General features: G+C 36.3%; 1 protein-coding gene and 1 pseudogene across 1 annotated transcript; both read left to right on the top strand.

Annotated features, from left to right (window-relative positions):
* The first annotated feature begins 8,395 nt into the window (after window positions 1-8,395).
* Window positions 8,396-13,395, top strand: LOC113326761 (ubiquitin-conjugating enzyme E2 34-like). The gene is made up of 10 exons (XM_026574415.1): window positions 8,396-8,579; window positions 9,464-9,621; window positions 9,725-9,779; window positions 10,183-10,221; window positions 10,392-10,455; window positions 10,577-10,638; window positions 10,745-10,784; window positions 10,914-10,941; window positions 12,026-12,117; window positions 12,636-13,395. Exons 2-10 carry the CDS (start codon window positions 9,565-9,567, stop codon window positions 12,934-12,936), a joined length of 738 nt encoding a protein of 245 aa, XP_026430200.1. The 5' UTR covers window positions 8,396-8,579; window positions 9,464-9,564; the 3' UTR covers window positions 12,937-13,395.
* Window positions 13,396-14,969: 1,574 nt separating this feature from the next.
* Window positions 14,970-18,177, top strand: LOC113325965 (annotated as a pseudogene).
* The last annotated feature ends 1,796 nt before the right edge of the window (window positions 18,178-19,973 follow it).

Here is a 19,973-nt window from a genome sequence, read left to right as displayed (position 1 = left end):
AACAGGCCCACCCTTGCATGTTCTGCTGTTGTGATCATCACCACCACATGTACTACAATGCCTAGGTTTGCTTTGTTTATTCTTCTCCATCCAAGATTTCTTCCTTCTTACACAAGGTCTTCCAGGATCTCTTAATCTGATTGGAGCAACCAGATCCACCTTAGACTACACAAGATGAAGAAAGGGATTATGTTCAGTATTCTTTATATACCTAGATCTAGAAAGAAAACAAAAAAAATTATAAAGAAAAAGTACAAATAAGATAATGTTATTTAAAAAAAGATTCTCAAAACAAGCAATAAAGGTCACCTGACTTTCCCACTCATCAATGTCTCCTAGTGGAGTTATTGACCAAGAGTAAGTGGTCCTATACATGTCCACAGTATAATACTTACTACAGTACCTGCAAACATAAATAACCCATTCATTGATTACTGCAACCTATAACACACACCACTCATTCATTGAAGCTCTATATTCTATAAATTGTAGGGATTATTATTGTGAAAGATTACTCACATTGCCCAATTGGGATTCAATCTATGCAAAACACAGGTAGCATGCACACATGGAAATTTTCTTAGTTGCCATTGTCTGCAAGTGCAAGTTTTTTCTTCAATTTCAACAGTAAAGACCTTCTTTGTGATTTTATTAGTCACCTCATATGTCTTCATCTCTTCTGCAGGGTCAACATCAAAGTTTCCTCTAAGGGACTCCATCACCTCAATGAGATCTTTGGCAGCAGGTACCAGATCACCAGATTGCCATGTTTGAGCTAGTTTCCTTCTCTTGTAATACAATCCATTAACCAACTGTGTGTACATGGTGACCAACTTGATGATAGGTTTGTTTCTAAGTTTTTTAGCCATGTTGTTAAAGCTTTCTGAAAAATTGTTATTTATATGTTCACAAGCAACATCGTGTGGGAACCATGACCTTGCCCAGTGTTTTGGGTCCAAATCCATCAAATACTCATGTGCATCACTATTAACTTCTAGCATTTCATCCATATGTACCTAAAAATATGTAATAGGTGTAGTAAATTACTACTGACAATTACCACAAAAAAGTACAACAAATTTACAAATAGTACGTACCTTCCAGTGACTATACTTATAGGCTTTCGCAGCCTGCCATAGAAGGGTTGTCAGTTTTTCCCCTTTGTATCCATTGTTCTGGAAATTCTGGTATAGATGTCTGCAAAAAAGGTAACAAACGGTTATCCAAAATAAAATTGTTGTGGTACAAATAATAAACATAAGTTGTATTACCTAAAGCAAAACCTATGATTTGCCAGTGGAAATAACTCAGCCACTGCCTCGGTAAGACCCTTTTGTCTGTCAGAGATAAATGTCAATCCATACTGATCTGGTATTTTTGTCTTCAATTCTTTCAAGAAAATGTACCAATTAGCCTCTGTCTCGCCGTACCAACACCCATAGCAATTGGGAATATGCTATTTTCACCATCTAAACCTGTAGCAGCCATCATTACACCACCTAATTTACCTGTCAAGTGCATTGCATCAAGCCCTATAACCAATCTACAACCATTTGAGAATCCTTTAAGTTGTGCGCTGTATGATATAAATAAACTCTCAAATCTATCAACATCTCCATCTTTGGCATAAGTGAAGTGGCCAATGCTTCCAGGGTTCAAAGTTGTAGCAGCAGTACAAAGTTGTGGAACTTTGGTGAAACTTTCCTCAAAAGTGCCATTCAACTTGCCTAGGACCAGATTCTGTTTACACAAAAAAATTGAATTTTCACTTAAGTTAGCCATGTGAATTTCTTAAACAAAGAACCAATAAACTGAAGAAGAAATAATGTTAAAAAATGTCATACCCTTGCATCATTTGCAACCCAATAAGGTATGTCAACCTTTAATTGGGGCCAAATGATTTTTTTCATGATTTTTCTACCCTTCTTCAAAGAAGTGGAAGCAGTCATTGTCTTCAACAAGTAATCTGCTACAAATCTAGAATTACATTTTGGGTTTTTATCAGCACCAGTCCTATTACATTTGTGTTCTAAGTTGCATCTCCTGACAGTTACAGTCTTACAATTAGGAATTGCTCTTGCACTCACATTCCATTCACAGTCATTGATGTGTCTGAACTTGCAAACAGCATAACATCTTTCTTTATCTGTCTTCTTAATTTCATACTGCATAAATTTCAGTACTGCATATTCTCTTAGATGTTTCTTGAAAGCAACTATGTCTGGAAATGCCATTTTAGTACACAACACACCAGGTTCAGGGTCAGGTGCTTCTTCATTCTCCATTGTCAGAGTTTGTTTCCCAATATATCCACCATAGTATTTTTCCCATTCTTCATCTTCATCTTCATCCATCTCATACTGATGACCATCACCAGCCCCACTAGTACCACCAGCTAAATTCTCATCACCAGCCCCACTAGTACCACCAGCTAAATTCTCATCACCAGCCCCACTAGTACCACCAGCTAAATTCTCATCACCAGCCCCACCACTATCAGGCAAAATCTCATCACCAGACCCATCCAAATTCCATTCCACATCACCAACTCCATCCCTAACATCTTCATTATTAAAAAACTTGGACAAAAATTCTTCATAATAGGCACTATCAACAGCATCTTCGTCTTCGTCTTCATCGTCCTCATCATCTGCACTAAGATCATACTGAAATTCTGGCCTGTCATCTGGATGACACTGATCTTCCTCTTCATTCTGCAGATTCACTGGGTCTTCACTAATATTAGCATCTTCAATAATTGAACATTGTGTAACAGCATCATCCCAGAACTCCGTTTCTTGCTGATCATGTATATTGTTTGCCACACTAGCTTGTGTTGTCATAACTTCAGGCACATCTTCATTACCAAAGTTCAATCTAGTTGGTCTGAACTCTGTCTTCTGTTGCTGCTTTGTAGACTGTTTCTTAGCTAGTTCAGCTAGTCTTGGACTCTTCCTAACATTAAGCTTCTTACTAACCCTTTTTTTTTGGAGGAGTACTATATAGACTAGACAAACCACTACCACTGCCACTGTGTGCACCACCAACTGAACTATTTACCTTATCACTGCCACAACCAAATGGTACATCACCATCAACCATAAACACTTTATACTCAACAAATCCATCTTCATCTGGGACAGCTTTGTTCCACATTTTAATAAAGTCATTTTCCTTTTCACACATAAAATTTTCTTTATCAAACAACATAAGGTTAAACTTTTCTTCCATACCCATTTTGATCATCCTATCCTTCACCATTTGTATAAACCCAAGACCACTAATACCAGCAACAACATTTGGAAAATACATAGGTGTAAACTTATTATTTCCATTGCTCACAGTAACTCTGATGTTCCTATCCATATTACCCTGATATATATACAAACAAAATCCAATACATGCATGTCAAAATCCACACCAGCAAGTCAAAATATTACATACAACTCATGTTAAATAACAATCAAAACTTTCAGTTTCACACAAATTGAACCCTAAATTACAAAAGAAAAAAAAATTCATGAAACCCTTAAATTATAATTTCAATTCGTTTACAAATTAGCACAAAATGTCATCTGATTCAAGCATAAACAACGATTGGGTTTCAATAACTTACTTGTTTATCGACCAATTAAACTGCAAATTTTTCAAACTTATACTTTCATCGTCTCTAAGTATGTTCTTCAGGATCTTTCATCGCTGTAACATTAAGAGAAGAATCTTAATCATTAACAGTTAAAAAATTTCGAGTTCAATCGAGATGAAATTGTAGTGCCAGTCACCTTACCTAATATTCTTCTCATTCTTTCACCTCTCTCTTCTCTGGTTAGATCTAAATGAAACAAGGGAAGAAGAAAATATCTTCTCGATATCTTTTAGGGCAGAACTTACAACCGTGTGAGATATCACGTGTGACGGTGACACATCTCACCATAAGAAGTCGACACGTAGGTGACATGTGTCGTGACTGGACGGTGACACGTCTCGTAGATGAACTTCACTGAATATCACGTGCGAGTCACGTGCTTACTTCTTCATCTCGGTCCGTCAGATCTTTCGGGGTATTTTTGTCTTTTTTGGCACGTGAGAACTCGCACACGCGGAGTTAACTGAAATTTCTAACAGTGGGGCAGTTTTCCAACTTTTTTTAACGTTGGGGCAGTTTTCCAAGATTGCAGTCCAAATTGGGGCAGTTTCCCAATTTTCCCATAACATAATTATCAACTTGTGCTATTTTTAGGAACCAATAATACTGGAAGGGGAAGGAACCCATAATATTGTCGAAAATGTCCAATATAACCAGAGTTTTTTAGCACTTATGTTGGAGTAATGCAGTAACGCCAAAGATATTAGTTTCATCAAGGTAACTATCGATCTGCGACAATGGTCATTTTACATTGTATAGATTCCTTTGCTCGTTGTATTTGTCCATTTTCCAGTACACATCAAAGCTCTACTTTTGCTCTTTTTAGTTATTGATGTTCTCAGTTTCTGCCCAGTTTCCAGTTCATAGTACATATCCTATATAAATTCAGTTACATTTTCTCTTAAATACAAACGTATAATGCTTTTTAGTTAGACATTCCCTATACAATTAATCAAGCCTGAAAATTATGAACTATTCGTAATATTAAAGTTGGTTGTTACTTTTAGATGTTGATCTGAATTTGTTTTTATAAACACCAAGTTCATTTAAACATTATTTTTACAAACAAAGTCTTATTAAGATTCATCAAATAAGTTGTTGATAATTGTTACTTTGTTTGCAGTACTGGAGAAATGATGTAAAGCTGGTGCTATATTGCGTGGTAGATGTTTTCGCACAGGATGATCTAATACTTTATGGATGATTTTGTAGACTTGATTTGGATCCAAAATTCCTAACAAATCTAGTGTTTAATTACTTTTAAAATGGTTCGAAAGTAGAAATGTGATTTTTTGTAGACTTGATTTGGATCCGGTGCAAGAGTTTTCTGCAAGAAAGTTTTTTGGGATTATAAATTTTACTTGTACAGTTTCAGTAGAAAATGCATTCAAACTTTTCAGGATTTTCTTTTGGTATTAAACATAAACAGGCAACCAAGGAATTGGGTAATTGATTCCGTCAGACTTTTCTTTTTTTGACTCTTAAAAGGTTAAAATTTTATTAAAAATGAAAAAAGAAATACAAGATGAGAGGCGCCTAAGCGCAACAAGAGAAGGCAAAAAGCCCCTTCAACACACAAGTCGCGAAAAAACAAAAGCATAACAACTGCTTACCAACATATATAAGTGCCAAACTAACTGAACCCTATACTTTCTTCTTGGGTATAGGGGTTCTTTTCCCTTTACCCAAATCATCATTTCTTGGACCTAAATCCTTGATTGGTTTCGAGGAATGGAAAGTATCTACAATGCCTCCAATGATTTTCTTAAACGCAACTTCATTACCTCCACTAGTAAGACCAAGTGATGAACTAAACGTCTTAAGTTTCTCCATTTTTTGTTCTTTAGTCAGTGGTTTCCACCGAGAGACCTCTTCAACTGATTTTACCTTTGCGACATCCACGGCATCATTATCTGTCTCGTATTCAGACTCTTCGTTAGAGTCTTCACCTGTATCTATTTCAGGAGCTTCAATATCTTGTTCTTGAGGATTACTAGGGGCGTGCCTCACATCTTCCGAAATTTCGGACAGATTTTCACTAATTGTAGCATCTCCACCATCAGTGTGTGACTCCAAGATATTGAAAGGGTTCAAGAGACAAATAGGTACATCATTAGGCCTTCCCCCCTTTCTACCTGAATTCTTTGATCTTCTTGTATACCATTTATTAGCTGAATTGGGAGACACCATTTCCAGTACACCCTCACCGCCCAATTGATCCTCATTTGGAAGCACAATGGAAGCACTAGATGACCCGGCGACCTCTGGTTCAATTCTATTTGTTGTTGTCAATGTGTTGTTAGCATCTGCGCCATCGCCTAAATCCACTATGTCATGTTCTAGATTTTGTAACATAGAGTCTTTCTCCACCTGTGCAATTTTCCCGATATCACCCTCAACTGCCTTTTTCACTTTAGGTACCAAAGTCTTCTTAAAAGCCTTACTTGCGGAAGCATCAGGACATTTGCCATTCAAATGGCCGAAGGTTGATCATGATAAGCATCTTGGAGGTTTCCAAGAGTACTCCACAGGTACTTGAAACTCTCTCCCATCAAAAGATACTAGGATAAAATCAGGGTAATCAAAATCCAGATCTATTTCAACACATACCCTTGCAAAACACATTCTTGTTCTCTCAATTGTGTGCTTATCCGCTAATAAGGGAATCCCCAGAACACTAGCAATCCTACTCATGCCTTTAACATTCCATAAGTGAGTTGGAATGTTGTACAAATTTAGCCAAATAGGTATTGTTTTCATCTCTTGAACAGAATGTTCAATGAATAAATGCCAAGGACGAATAACAAAAAGTCTACCAGAGATGAAAACTGAACCTATTTCCATGGCTATAACTTTGTCTTCTTCCAAATCAAATTCAATAATAAAGATGGAGTCTCCATTAAGTGTCATTCGAAACTTACCTTTGAGCTTCCAAATTTTCTTCAATGCTTTTTCAACAATTTCGAAAGAAGAGCGTCGCCCCAAGAAATACCCAACCAAAGTGTTTTCACAAGACCTAATTTCATCTGTGAAATCAGAGGAAGGAATTACAAAAATTCGCTTACCGTTGATGGATTGAGGTTGATGAAAATGCAGTTTTCTCGCAGAAGAATCCTCTCTGTCCATCTTCTCTCCTGTGAAGAGAGTATTCTTCCAATTTACAGTCCTCACATCAGATGATGAAGTTCCATTTGCATCACCTTGTTTTGCTCCTCTACCTTCTCCAAGAATAGGAAAATCCTTCTCTGAAATTGTAGAAGACATAAACCCCAATCTAGATTCAGATAATTGACGAAAATCGAAAGGAAATTGAAAACCTAGAAAAGTCTAGGGCGAAATCGCTATGGTCAAAATCGCCGGGCCAAAGTCAAAGAAAAAGAAAGAGAGTGTTCACTGCTCAAATAATCCTCCATCCACTCCGTCAGACTTATTAACACCCGAATATACGGAAGCTAAAAAAACGGCAGTGAAAAAACTTTACAAAAGACCAAACTAGGGAAAGTTATTCGGGGTTTTTTCTCTTAGTTTGGTGACGTCACAAACACCGTAATAAGTGGACATGGGACTGCTAGATCAAAGTTTCTCTAGCATTGCTAGAGCAATTTTTTTTCCGGCTAGAGGCAGGGTTAGTCAACCCTCCCTTGATACCAGCTATCATAATTCAAGACTCGTCGTTATGGGATTCTTATCCAATCAGAGTGGGTACAAAATTAAATACAATAATAATTACTGAAATTTACCCCTAAAACTCTTTGTAAATCAAGGATTCCCTAGTATATCAGGATGGGGATTAGAAAAGTAAAAAACACAATTTTACCGCAAAACTTTAAGGTGGGGATCAAGGGAAAGAAAGAAGAAAAACAACTTAATTTCAACCCCAAGACCGCCTGAAAATCAAGGAAAATGCAATGCAACTGGTGTGTTGGATGATGAAGCTTGGTAAATACAGAACTTATCATGATGTTCTAAAAATTTGTCGACACCAGATGTCGATTCACCCAATGCCCCAGAAATAACCACTGAAATCTATACGAAGTTCTGTGTCTTGGCTATTCAATTATCAATGACCATACTTGGAAACATGTCAATACGATGCTAGTAATCAACTAGAGATCAAAATTTGTCGACACCAGATGTCGATTGTGGGAAAAATGTCGTGAATTTTATAAAGTACCCCTATTTTGAAAACAAAATGCACGGTGTTTTTTTTTGTACTTTTCAAAGTACATTTTTTTTGAATGTTTTTACAAATAACAGTTTTCGTCCAGTTAAGTGCAAAATGGCAATTATCTCATCTATTAAAAATTTATTTTTTACCCCTGAACCACATACACCTTTGTTTGGGAGAGTAAACGATCCTAAACCAGGCTCAACGAATTTGAAAATTGTTGTAAAAGATTGATTCTCCGCCAACCAAAAATCCAAGACACTTGGAATGATGTCCCCTTTTTAGAAAGTGACGTAACAAACTTGAAAATGGTGAAGCAACCTTCAACTGAGCGGGAAAAACCTCAAAAATAAGGTACAAGATAAATGTGACAACAAGTAGAGGGTAAATAAAGAAGACTTAGAAACTAGTCTTGCCAACTTAGATGGAAACTAACCAGCGGCGGTACACTGCAAAAGTAGAGGGGAGACTTTTATTACCGGATTCTGAGAATTGGGTCTGTAAGGGTAATGTCGTCAGTTTCAAATTATCCCCAAGTGGACATCATTTTTGTACCATTATTTCCACCCCACACTCACAAACACTTCCCTTCCGCCAGTCGAGAAAGACTCCCTCCCCCAGAAACACCTTTTTCTTTCTCTCCACCGAAAAATAAAGTTGGATTTTTCAAGATCCGATGACTCGATTCAAATATCACTAACACTAAAATTCTTCATCAGATCAGCATCATCCAATCTCTTTCCACACATACACACCAGATCTCAGGTAATTTTTACTAGTTCTTTTCAATTTTTTCTCATTTTTTTAGGGTTTTTTTTTCTTTCGATTCTGTAAGTTTTTGTTCGATGATTCTGAATCTTTATGAAAATTTAATTGATGTCTCTTGTGTTTAGAAGGTTAATTGATTAGATTGTATGAAGAATTTTAGTTTGATTTTATGATCGGAAAGTGTTTTAGTTAGGGTTTCAACAATCTACATTATTGTGTTTATATCCTGATACTAAAAATTCTAAGGGGGAAAAGAAATTGAAAACTGTGTTCTAGTTTAAGGATTTTTGCTTAGTTTTAGAGTAATTTTAGTTCTGGTTACTAACGAGGTTATCAGTAGTCAATAATCGAATTATTGAGTTATAATTTGCTGTGTTTTCACTAATTTTGGTTGCTGGGTTAGGTTAATTTAGGGGGTTTCTAGGCGAGGTATGCTTCTTAGTTGATAGAAGACTTGTCTTGTAAAATGGGGATTGGGGGTTGTTTGAATCCGGTGAAGTGAAAGTGAGACTGTCCCATTAGGCACAGTGGATGATATTAGCATTCATTGTCATCTTGTTTGGCCTTTTGTCATTTAAGTTGGTTGCTAACTGTTAATACTGGATTAAACTATGTACTGATGTCGAGTACTGTATGTTCTACTATTACTCTATTTCTTAAGATAGGCAGGCATGGTATAGCGAGCGCGCCTGTATCTGATTTATACTCTGCCTTCGTGTTTTGTTGATTATGTTCGCAAGGATAGATAGGCGTGGTTTGATTTGCTTAAGCTCTGACAGTTTCTTGTATAACTATTATTACTTAAGATTGTTTTTTTTCTTTTTGTCTTTGTTTTCTCTGTGCTATGTTTACTAATTTTATTCATGTTTTCTTTATTTTAGGTCCACAGATTTACCACATTGAAGTTTCACTGGTAGAAGAAACAGAAAATTTTTTGTTTAGGATTTATCTTCTAGTTGAATCATTTGAAGCTGTTGATTGAATGGCTGACAGTTCTTGCATCAAGCGCCTTCAAAAGGAATACAGAGCACTTTGTAAAGTATGTCCGACAGAAGCAATTTGCCTCTAATTTTTTCTTCTTCTTTTGCTGGTTTTTTGTCCGAGGTTGCTTACCCTTATACAACTATCTAATGATTTTGTAGGAACCAGTTTCCCACATCGTTGCCCGTCCTTCACCAAGTGACATTCTTGAGTGGCGTGAGTTATTTTTGTCTTTGCCAAGTTTCTTGTCTTAACATTATATAGATTGGTTCACCAAGGATTTTATTAGCTGTATTGTTTACTATGAATGGCTTTCTCAATATCTGCCCTCCTTTTTATTACATCGAATAGAAACTGTAGAAGACTGGAAAGCAAACTCATGGAAGAAGATACTTATTTTTATGTTTTAATTTTGTTATCATTCTGCTGCCTGTGATTTCAACGTGAGTGTTTCTAGTCACTTGTCTGTGTACCTTGGTGTCACATTCATATGATGTTGACTGGAATTTGACACATGTATGTACTCCTGGTTGCCAACCGTCTGGATTCAATTTTCTTTCTGTTCATGTTGTTCTCTTAATTATATGGTTCCTTACTTCTACTTTTGACTTTTCTTCAGATTATGTTCTGGAGGGAAGTGAAGGCACACCATTTGCAGGTGCATTAAATATTTCATTTTGTTTAATAAGAAGATAGTGTTACATTTCAATTTTCAATTCTACTTCAGGATCCTTCTTGGTCACTAGCTCATTTGATATGGATGACCCTTAAGCTTTATCCACATCTATCATTCCTGAGTTTTCTTTTTTATTTATTCATCAAAATAAGGTGGATTCTACCATGGGAAGATTAAGTTTCCTCCGGAGTACCCATTCAAACCACCAGGCATCAGGTATTATGGTTACCCACTATTCACTCCTTCTACCTGTCTTGTTTATTATTTTTTCTTTTACTGGTAATTTCCTATATCTGTTGATACTGACTTGGTTCTGTTGCAACTAATAATCCTTCAGCATGATTACACCGAACGGACGTTTTATCACTCAAAAGAAAATATGCTTGTCCATGAGTGACTGTAAGTTATTCTTTAATCGAAGGTTCTTTTTGTATCTCATAGTGCTTGGTGTCTAGACTTGAGTGCTGATCTACATATTTGCACTTCTTTTTCCCGTCTTTTTCAGTTCATCCAGAGAGTTGGAACCCAATGTGGTCCGTATCAAGGTATGCATATTCACAACTATGAGCTTTTCTGTAATTGTCCTAGTCTCTTATATCATGCTTTGGTGTTTGAAGCAAGTACTATCACCATTCTACTTCTGCGAACTAATTTGTTTAGTATCATTGATGCAGTATTCTCACAGGACTTCTGTCATTCATGGTGAGTTCAATACAGCTGCTTATAATTTATTTTGCTTTTTGTATCACAAGGGTCATTTTAATCAGGAGTTACAATACGGTCTCTTTTTCAAATTTCAATAATGAAAAGAAAATTCCTTTTCAAATTATGTGTTTTTGTCAGTTCTGAAATTTGAATGTGGCCTTGGTTATCTTAGTGATTTTAAGGAGAATTTCGTATTTGGTTGAGTGGAAACTTATTGGCTTACAATCTGAACCACAACAACAATATCATTGAAATTGATGGGGACTAAGTTGATAAACATTCAATAAAACTATAAAAGCTACATTTATTGGTTTGGGGAATCAGAAGGCTTGCTTTATATGCTGGAATTTGACTAATCTAAAAACTTAGGGTGTTTTAGGAGGAATGTCGTTTGCTGCACCTGAATATTAACTTGCATGATCTTATAGTAGAAATGTTTGGAAAATTTTATGTGTATGACTATGAAGATTGGAAATAACAAGAAAGTGCAATTTTTTTTATCATGAATGAGAAAATAATATGATTATTGATGAAGTCGAGTTTTAGGCTTTCGATCCAGTGGATATAAGTGTTATTTTGTTCGGTTATGATTTGGTGTTTGGGCAACATTGAAACTTTAATATGGTAGTTTGTCTATCTTCTAGTTTGAATATTGTAAGGCCAATTATAACTTAACAAAATGGCATTTTTATCCACCGGAATTGAAACCTAAAACCTTGATTTGATCAATAACCATATTTTCTTCTTCGTAGTAGGTAATTGCACTTTCTTCTCTTGCCAATATTAATGATCATACACGTTGAATTTCCCAAACATGTCTTATACGAAATCACGTAAGTTAATATTCGGTGTAGCAAACGCCTATCCTTCTTAATCACCCAATGTCTACTGGCTTGTCGAAATTCCTACATGATAGAGCAAACCTTCTGATTTTCAACACTTAATGCAACAAACAGAATTTGAAAAGCTTTTGTTAGTTCAGAAATCTGATTACTTGCACTATTAAATTAAGCAACGTATAAGTTCCCTGTCAATGTCAAAGAACAGAGTCATAAGAGCATTTTGTTTATCTCAAATGCAGATGGATAACAGTCCCACCACTGGAAGTGTCTCAACTACTGCAGCTGAGAAGCAGAGACTTGCAAAGGCTTCTCTTGCTTTTAATTGTAAAAGGTAGGTTTCTGAGACAGGGTTTTCCTATCACTTTCTTCATGTTGTATAGTTTTTGATGGACCTTTAAAGCGTTTTACATTCTGTCCATACCATGAGCGTTCAACTCCACTTAAAGGAACTAATACCATGGGTGGGAATTGGGCCTAAATCAAAGGCTTAGATATATGGAGAAGATTTTAATCTAGGCATGTCAGGTCAATCCTTCACAGAGTATGTAATGCATTTCATAAACTACCCACATAAAACTTTTGGCTATCTTGTGTAAGGAAAAAATCCCTATTAATTAAAATCAAGTAAATCTTTCAAACCCGAAAACGTTGAACTATTACCTGGTTGAATGACTGAAAAAACGACATGGGTCTAAATCTGTTCCTGGTATTGTAGAGCAGTAATAGTACCTTTATTAGCATCACCTTACAGGCCCTGTCCCTGTAGCTCAACAGTAGTCCCTATACTTTAACAGTATTCATATTATTTCTAGTAGTTAATGAATTTTGTTCTCCCTAATGGAATGACAGCCCGGTATTCCGGAAAATGTTCCCTGACTACATTGAGAAGTACAACCAGCAGCAGCTTGCAGAGCAATCAGTTTCCAACCAGTCATTACCAGCCCAAAAGGGTGATGATTCGTCGCCACTTCTTGCGGTACCAGCAGGCAGGAATGGAACAGTATTGCAAGAAGGTCAAGTTAACGGTGAAATTCGGAACGAAGCAGTGAAAAACAACAAAAAGGGATCCAAAAACTTCCCCGTCTGGTTGCTGTTTGTGCTATTCTCTATATTTGGAGCTGTGATGGCCTTGCCTCTTCTTCAGCCTTGATAATCTTGTGGTGAAGAAAGTCTTTTTTTATAGAAGGGAGTCTGTTGGGTTGTTAGACATGGAAAACCAGCAAACTTTTGTATAGGTGTGATGAGGGGTAAAAGCGAAGGGAGTTAAAAAGGGGTTTGTTTTCAGTTGTTGTCGAACACAGAGCTAAATGGGGGAAATAAATAGCAGGAATGGTCATGCCAAAGTAGCCCATTGCAGCTGTGTGTTGACATATCGGAAACATAACAATGTGTTTATCTAGCTGTTACTTAGGCCATCTAAGTTTCAAAACATGAAAACACTTTTTTTCTGGTGATGTCGTATATATACCTATAGTTTCTCTTTGGGTTTTTCATTTCCTCAGTGTGTTGAACTAGTTTTGTTTCCAAGTAAGCTGAAGACTAAAATTGACATATCTGTGTACATGTTTAGGTCTTTAAACCGTCTCAACCCGAAATAAATTTTTGGTTTTTTTTTTTTTTTTGTTCTTATTATGTTAATATATACAGGTAGTGTGTTATGCATCCCTCACCAGCACCACAAGTTCAAGTTTTATCACTTTATGTTTTTTAACAAGTCAATGGAATGTCGCTTCTACTTTCGGTTATTGGAACAAAGACTTGGTATAGTTTACTCATTTGGGAATCCCTTGGAAGTTTACCACCCAAATAATGACCTTTTAGGTGCAAATGAGCATCAGTCTACATCCCATTCACAGGTCAATGACCGACGGTGACAGGTCTTGCTCGAAATGTAAAGGGGAAAATTTTTGCTCGCGCGTTGCTTCGCGTGTTTGAACAAGCTGCATGACAACGTAATCATGGCACAACGCGCAAAATTCTTGGCACAACACTGGAATTTCTGTACTTCCGTTACAGTAAAACATCTAAAAGGCTTGGGACCACCCGAATTCTATTATTCTAAAAGATATTACTTAATCAATAAAATAATAATTTATTATGTAATAATATATTAATTTAAAGATTAATTCTTAATTTAAAAAATTTATTTGGAAAAAACGAGAATTTCCGTATAATAAAGTATTTTAGGATAGATATCGAAACATATTTTTAAAAATGAAAAATATAGAAAAAAATAAAAAAATCATTAACGGAAATATTTTAGAACGGCATGCATTTGTTTTTAAAATAATAAATCTTATTAATTTCCATGAAAAAATATTTTTATACAGAAATTTTTTGTATTTAACATACAATTGTAAATCACTAGGATGTCTTCCCATCTCAAAGGTGTATGAAAATTATTTTTTATATTTTAGTGAAATTATTATTTTATATAATATTTGGGACATATTAATGTTTAAGTGAAACTTTTAAAATGTATTATATTATAATTTTATCGAATTTATTATTTTAGAAATAAGGGCCCGAGTCGGGACTGAAAAATTTTATTATTTTAGGAAGACTATTATATTATCGAGTATTATTTTAAAAAGTTTTACTGTATTTATTTATTTATTACTGTTATTTTATTTTATTTTGGAAACAGTTGATTTCCAGCTTGAGCTGGATTGACTAGGGACTAGTTCGTTATTCTTAGAATAAATTTTAGGCACCATCATCGAAACTTAATGTCTATGTTATTTATTACACCAACCAATTGTGTTAAAGTCAGTGACAGGGCTAGTCTTTTCAACTGATTAGGTACTGACTTTGCTATAGTTATTCTCCTCTTGTCTTGTTTATATTATGGATAGTGAGGTTCACCGTCACACATTCTATACTTTGTACTTAAGTTATTAACCGGATTCCCCCGGTAGGTGTAATAGAGTAATGAAATAGTCTATAAATAGATGTTGTTGCAAGCTAAGAAATATACAAAATTACAAGAAAAACATATATCCAAAGACTAACTGCAAAACATATACTGGTGTTGTTACGATCGAGTAAGTACAACGAATTTACAGTGCTCTGTGAGAGTTCAATGTAGTTTCCTTTGTTTTTACATGCTTCTGCAAGTTAGTTATTCAATCTCTGACACAATTTTCTTCTTGTTATCTGAATTGCGAAAGGCAAAGAGGTATGATGATTGGAAATGGCGTTGTTGGTATTCTCTCTGAGTCTAGAAACAAGTGGGAAAGAAGGGCTCCATTAACTCCGTCACAATGTGCACGTCTTTTACATGGACACACCGAGGAATCTGGTGTGACACGTATTATCGTTCAATCGTCTACTAAACGTATTCATCATGATGCGTTGTATGAAGATGTTGGTTGTGAGATTTCGGAAAATCTGGTCTTATTTTGGGGATTGAACAACCGGAGGTATAACCCATGAACCATGAACACCTACTCTCTCGTTAGTCTTCCAATTCATCTGAGTTTTTTTTATTTATAAGCTATGGTCTTAATGTACTGTTATGCAGCTGGAGACGATTCTTCCAAATACGGCATATGCATTCTTCTCGCATACTCATAAGGCGCAAATAGAAAACATGCCTTTGTTGGATAAAGTATGTGATCTTATAATTACCAAGTCATCTTCTCTTGTTAACTTGTAATCATTTCTTAGTAATTTCGTAGCTATTTCTCATTGAATTATATATGTCTTTAGATTTTAGCGGAGAAGGCATCTTTGTTTGACTATGAGCTTATAGCTGGAGATCACGGCAAAAGGTTGCATGGGTTAGGAAAATTTGCTGGTAAAGCTGGAGTTATCGACTTCTTACATGGTTTAGGAATTCGTAAGTAAATTACAAACCTCCTGTAACATGTTATATACGTCTTGTTAGCCTCGAATCTTTATGCATGTTATTCGATTTCATTTCAGGATATCTTATCATGGGATACTCAACACCTTTCCTCTCACTTGGTGCATCTTACATGTATACATCTCTTGCTGCTGCTAAGGCTGCAGTTAGTTTTTTGGGTGAAGAGATAGCAACGCACGGGTTGCCATCTGAAATATGTCCGCTAGTTTTTGTATTCACTGGGGATGGCAATGGTATGACATTACTGTTCTTCTGGTCTTCTTTTGATTAAATTTCATTCTGAAAAATCTTATGAGCATTCTTTGGCCCACGTTTTTCAGTTTTTAGTGACTCGGTTTGATGTTGCAGTTTGTCAGGGTGCACAGGAGATATTCAAGTTACTTCCTCATACATTTGTGGATCCTCTCAGACTATCCGAGATCTCTCAGGGTGGCGATGTTGCACGTAACACAAGTATATCAAAGAGAGTCCATCAAGTGTATGGATGTGTTGTAACTTCACGAGACATGGTCGAACACAAGGACCCGACCAGAACTTTCGATAAAGTATGTTTGCTATTCTCAAACAAAAAACTTCTCCCATTTCTAGATTTCTTCTTCTTGCGTTGGAACGAAGTTTAGAGAGTATTCCTTAATTAGATAATCAATATCTTCACCTTGTATCCACTGTCAGGCTGACTATTATGCACATCCCGAAGATTACAACCCCATTTTCAATGGAAAGATAGCTCCATATGCTTCTGTGATTGGTAAGTCATTTGGTTGCATGTACATTCTTGTAGTTTTATCATGCTCTATTTAATCTGGAACTTTAATGTGCATAACAGTTAACTGCATGTATTGGGAGAAACGATTTCCGCGATTGTTAAGTACTAAGCAACTTCGAGAACTATAACGGAAAACGGATGCCCACTCGTTGGAGTTGCTGATATAACTTGTGATATTGGAGGCTCAATAGAATTTGTCAACCAAACCACACAAATAGAGAGGCCTTTCTTCAGGTACCATAAAAAAATCATTCGCCTTGCAAAAACCAAACAAAGCTTAATGAATTAGCATCAATTTTTGTTGCATCTGCCAGTAATATGGTTGAACATGCTTTTTTAGGTATGATCCAGTTTCTAATTCATACCATGAGGACTTGGAAGGAAAAGGTGTCATATGTCTAGCAGTCGACATTCTTCCAACAGAGTTCGCAAAAGAGGTATAAAGTCTTTTCACCCTTATAATTTCATCAGCTAGAATATTTCAATACCTCAGCAAATTGAAGGATGTTGTGTCATGTAATGTCATCAGCTTGAATGTTTTTCTTCTTTCAATGAAGTATTCGGAACATTTGGGAGATATCTTATCGGAATTTGTCGGCAACTTGGCTTCTGCGAAAGATGTTTCAGAACTGCCTTCCCACTTAAGGAGAGCATGCATTGCTAGTGGAGGAGCTCTTACTTCTTTGTATGAATATATCCCTCATGTGCGAAAATCGGATCAACTAGCTGATATATGTTGGGAAAATCTCGGATTCAGCCTCGTACCAACAGACCAAATGTACATGTCTAAGCATTCAGCTGGGGGTAACTTCTCCAAAGGAGGATTACGAGCCTACGGGAACATTGAGTTGAGTCCAGCATCTGGAGTTTTAAACCATGGGCAGGGATTATTTGAAGGTTTGAAGGCATATAGAAAAGAAGATGGTTCGATTGTCCTATTTCGTCCCATGGAAAATGCATCAAGAATGGTTCAAGGTGCTGAGAGGATGTCCATGCCCTCTCCTACTGTTGAACAATTTGTGGAGGCTGTGAAGCTTACAGTGCTGGCGAATAAGCGCTGGATTCCGCCTGTAGATAAAGGCTCGTTATACATTCGTCCACTGCTCGTTGGTAGCGGAGCAGTTCTTGGCGTTGCACCAGCTCCTGAGTACACATTTCTCATTTATGTGTCACCGGTTGGGAGTTACTTCAAGGGGCTTTGGCACCGATAAATTTGGTGGTTGAAAAGGATTTCCATCGTGCAACTCCTGGTGGAACTGGAGGTGTAAAACCTATAGGGAATTATGCTGCGGTCATGAAAGCACAATCTGCAGCTAAAGCGAAAGGTTACTCCGATGTTTTATATCTGGATTCTGTTCAGAATAAGTATCTGGAGGAGGCCTCTTCTTCTAATATCTTTATTGTTGAGGGTAACATAATATCTACTTCAGCAATTAATGGGACAATTCTACCTGGCATTACGCGTAAAAGTATAATTGAGGTTGCCCGTATACATGGTTACGAGGTTGAGGAGCGACTTATCTCAGTAGATGAATTATCTGAGGCTGATGAAGTCTTCTGTACCGGAACGGCAGTGGTGGTGTCTCCAGTGGGTAGCATAACTTACCTCGGCAAAAAGATTTCATATGGTGGGGGAAGCTTCATATGGTGGGGGAAGCGGAGGAATTGGTGTTGTTTCTCGACAACTCTATTCATCTCTTGCAAATTTACAAATGGGACTTACAGAAGTCAAGTTGGGTTGGACTGTCGAGTTATAATGTTGCCACAGTAGCAAATTGCAGCTGTATGTCGGTGGATGTAACTGAAAGACTGCTGCATAATCCACTGTCAGGGACGGACCCAGGAATTACCGCTGGGTAGGACTAAACTTATGCAAGTTTTTCTTTTTTTTTTTGGTTCCATGAGGTATTGAAGTTTGTACAACAGAACAAACTTAGACTTGAGCGTATCCAAAGAGATACAATATCATAAACGACAAAAATGCATTTTACATTGTATCGGAAAGTTATATCCATTCAATTTGCGAAAATAGTTAGAGTAGAAAAGATTGCATTGCATACTTCGTACGTAATAAAAATGTTGTTATACATTAAGATTGTGTATGTAGGTAAGTACAAGTATAACATTTGTGAACTATATATGTGAAAAGTTTCGATCCTACATGTTGAACAAATGAAGACGCAATTAAGCCACTACACTTATCTTAGCCAAAGTACCAATTAATTAACCAAAATCTATATTTGAAATCTAGGATTGGGGAGTGGTAAATCACTTACATCCTGGGTAATCTAATTATCTGTAACTATTCACTAAAGTTAGCTAAATCCTAGTATGTAATAAGCTGAATTTTATGACCTCTAATTATCCTTGAAAGCATATATCGACCAGACAGAACTACAGTTAGCCATCCGCAACACGAGATCAAAATACTACTACGGATTTGTCATGCATTTAGAAATGTTAACTCCCAAAATTATACTGCTTTACAAGGCCCTGACTTGGCTTTACTCATACCAGATGATGAAGAGCTTTCAGTACTTTCTATATCTCCCGATGGACTAACAGATTTCATGCTCAACCATTCGATCCCAAGACGTGCACAGATGCCTGCGGGAACCATGATTCCAACAAATTTACCAAGGAACATGCTCAGAATTATTACAGATAGAAGTTCACATGTTTTAGTCAATCCGGCACGAATTTTCGCTCCAGATTTGTGCTCAAGTAGTACGATCAAGCGTCACGGACACGATAGGATTCTATCCGACATAAGAAGCCAAAAAGGAAATACTACCAAAACCTCAGCACAAACAAAAGCTGATATTTCTAAAGTTTAGGGGAAAATTCAGAAAAACAAAAGCCCTATTTCTAAATAAGAAAACCCTAGATTCTACTGATCTCCGATCTCATCACAACACAAAACCCTATATTGAAAAAGCTAAAAAACGATAAATACACATAATAAATACCTTGAAATTGGAATTGAACATTACTGGAATCTTTTTTACAAACTTCAAATTGATTATCGCCGTTGTCAAAATCAGATCGAACAAACTTTAAATTGAATACCACTATCAGAGTATTTAGTGTTGGGCTATATCCAGAGAAAAAATACTACTCCCTCCGTTACTTTTTAATAGGCCAGTTTCTATAAATAAAAATTTCAAAAAAATAGGCCAGTTTCTAAATTGGGAAAGTCAAATGTTACTTTAATTTTTTGGGACCACTTGCAGTTCACTTCTTTTGATGACAAGTGTCATGGGGGACCATTCCACTTCACTTCTTTTATTGACAAGTGTCATGAGGACCACTTCACTTCACTTCTTTTATTGACAAGTGTCGTGAGGACCACTTTCAATGATTACTTCACTTAATTTCCTTAATTTTCTCTAAAAACCAAATCAACCTATTAAAAAGTAACGGAGGGAGTATTATTATAAATACTTAAAAATTTCTTTTCCAAATCTAGGGACGGGTTAGCCCCTTGCTAGGCCCGTCCCTGCATTGGACCATGAACACTACTTTCTTAAGGTTATGCGCATTTATTAAAATA

This window comes from Papaver somniferum, unplaced genomic scaffold, assembly GCF_003573695.1.
Source record: "Papaver somniferum cultivar HN1 unplaced genomic scaffold, ASM357369v1 unplaced-scaffold_10, whole genome shotgun sequence".
NCBI classification, from domain to species: Eukaryota; Viridiplantae; Streptophyta; class Magnoliopsida; order Ranunculales; family Papaveraceae; genus Papaver; species Papaver somniferum.
This window is presented reverse-complemented; position numbering and strand designations above follow the sequence as displayed.